The 2,489-nt window shown below is 44.7% G+C and overlaps 1 protein-coding gene across 1 annotated transcript in view; it reads left to right on the top strand.

The window, feature by feature from the left end:
- Nucleotides 1–599, top strand: part of LOC124008432 (type II inositol 3,4-bisphosphate 4-phosphatase-like) — a 52,561-nt gene extending 51,962 nt beyond the window's left edge. The window contains exon 19 of the mRNA XM_046319704.1: nucleotides 25–599. Within this exon, the coding sequence (XP_046175660.1) occupies nucleotides 25–157 (133 nt within the window). The 3' untranslated portion in view covers nucleotides 158–599. The remainder of the gene's footprint in view (nucleotides 1–24) is intronic.
- The last annotated feature ends 1,890 nt before the right edge of the window (nucleotides 600–2,489 follow it).

The following is a 2,489-nucleotide window of genomic DNA, read 5'->3' on the forward strand; positions in this document are numbered from 1 at the left end:
GTGTGTGTGTGCACACATCTCTAGGGAGGGCTGTAGGATGGAGAACGTTGAGAAGAACATCAGAAGCAGGAAGTATGCTTTCAACACCATCCAGCTGAAGACCTTCCCTAAACCCTACCGCCCTCCGGAGGGCACCTACGGGAAAGTAGACACTTAGGAGGAGGACGAGAGAGAAGGGGTGGAATGATTGAGGGATGAATGAAGGATGGATGGATGGATGGAGAACTATAGAGGGATAGAAGGATGAAGAAACTGGAAAATAGACACTTAGGAGGAGGACGAGAGAGAAGGGGTGGAATGATTGAGGGATGAATGAAGGATGGATGGATGGATGGAGAACTATAGAGGGATAGAAGGATGAAGAGACTGGAAAATAGACACTTAGGAGGAGGACGAGAGAGAAGGGGTGGAATGATTGAGGGATGAATGAAGGATGGATGGATGGATGGAGAACTATAGAGGGATAGAAGGACGAAGAGATAGAAGGACGAAGAGATAGAAGGATGAAAAGCCTGGAAAATGACATGGAGGGAAGTGTTGTATGTTTAATTCTATAAATATTGAGTTTGACAAAATAATGAAAAACATTTTTAAAAGCTCAAGTGTTTTCCACACGTTTTCACACAACATGAAGTAATTTTATAGTAGCCTACTAGTTCTAGTTAGGAAGCGAGGAAGTCCATACTATGGTGCAACAACACGTTCAGACCACTAGATGGCGCTACTCATGTAGCTCAGACATACTGCCTGAAACTCTGTCTCCCTCCAGGAGGTGGCGTTTTTTCATTGTGTCAATGAATAGTGGAATATTGTCAACAAAAGACATGAATGGTTTATTTGCTAAGTGATGTTTATTTGATTGAATAGAAGTTTGGGTAATAAGTTGTTATGAAATCTACTGATATAACTAGGGACAACGTGACATCCCGGCAACTTTGAGGGAAAAAAACACACTTCATATCTGAGTTGTTTCGAGATGCATCTTCATGGCATGAGGCTACGAGTATAGCATCTCTCTGGGAAGATGAGATTCTCACGATGGCGTTCTCCATTTTTTTGCTTGACCTCACGATTGTCGCGGGGACTCATCTGAAGGTGACCTGGTACCGGGCCGAAAGATGAATGGAAGTAAACATCTACAGTACCGTTCGGGAAGAATTCAGACAACTATATACACATAGACACAGTCCATTCAGAAAACTATATACACATAGACACAGTCCATTCAGAAAGTATTCAGACCCCTTTCCTTTTTCCACATTTTGTTACGTTACAGACTTATTCTAAAATGAATTAAATACAACAACAACAAAAAACACACACAAAAACAACATTTTTAGAAATGTATGCAAATGCATTAAAAATAAAAATGGAAATATCACATTTACATAAGTACTCAGACCCGTTGCTCAGTACTTTGTTGATACACCTTCACCAGCGATCACAGCCTTGAGTCTTCTTGGGTTTGACGCTACAAGCTTGGCACACCTGTATTTGGGGAGTTTCTCCCATTCTTCTCTGCAGATCCTCTCAAGCTCTGTCAGGTTGGATGGGGAGCGTCGCTGCACAGCTATTTTCAGGTCTCCAGAGATGTTCGATCGGGTTCAAGTCCTGGCTCTGGCTATGCCACTCAGATAATTGTCCTAAAGCCACTCCTGCATTGTCTTGGCTGTGTGCTTAGGGTCGTTGTCCTGTTGGAAGGTAAACCTTCATCCCAAAAGGTCCTGAGTGCTCTGGGGCAGGTTTTCATCCAGGATCTCTTTGTACTTTGCTCCGTTCATCTTTCCCTCGATCCTGACTAGTCTCCCGGTCCCTGCCGCTGAAAAACATCCCCACAGCATGATGCTGCCACCACTGTGCTTCACCGTAGGGATGGTGCCAGGTTTCCTCCAGACGTGACGCTTGGCATTCAGGCAAAGAGTTCAATCTTGGTCTCATCAGACCAGAGAATCTTCTTTCTCGTTGTCTAAGAGTCCTTAAGGGGCCTCTATGCTAAATCCAAGTGGGCTGTCATGTTCCTTTTACTGAGGAGTGGCTTCCGCCTGGCCACTCTACTATAAAGGCCTAATTAGTTGAATGCTGCAGAGATGGTTGTCCTTCTGGAAGTTTCTCCCATCTCCACATAGGACCTCTGGAGCTCTGTCAAAGTGACAATCAGGTTCTTGGTCACCTCCCTGACCAAGGCCCTTCTCCCCCAATTTCTCAGTTTGGCTGGGCAGCCAGCTCAAGGAAGAGTGTTGGTGGTTTCAGACTTCTTCCATTTAAGAATGATGGAGGCCAATGTGTTCTTGGGGACCTTCAATACTGCAGAAATGTTTTGGTACCTTTCCCAGATCTGTGCCTCGACCCAATCCTAACCCGGAGCTCTACGAACAATTCCTTCGACCCCATAGCTTGGTTTTTGCTCTGACATGCACTGTCAACTGTGTGACCTTATATAGACAGGTGTGTGCCTTTCCAAACCATGTCCAATCAATTGAATTTACCGC

The sequence above is a fragment of the Oncorhynchus gorbuscha genome, linkage group LG21, assembly GCF_021184085.1.
Source record: "Oncorhynchus gorbuscha isolate QuinsamMale2020 ecotype Even-year linkage group LG21, OgorEven_v1.0, whole genome shotgun sequence".
Lineage (NCBI taxonomy): Eukaryota > Metazoa > Chordata > Actinopteri > Salmoniformes > Salmonidae > Oncorhynchus > Oncorhynchus gorbuscha.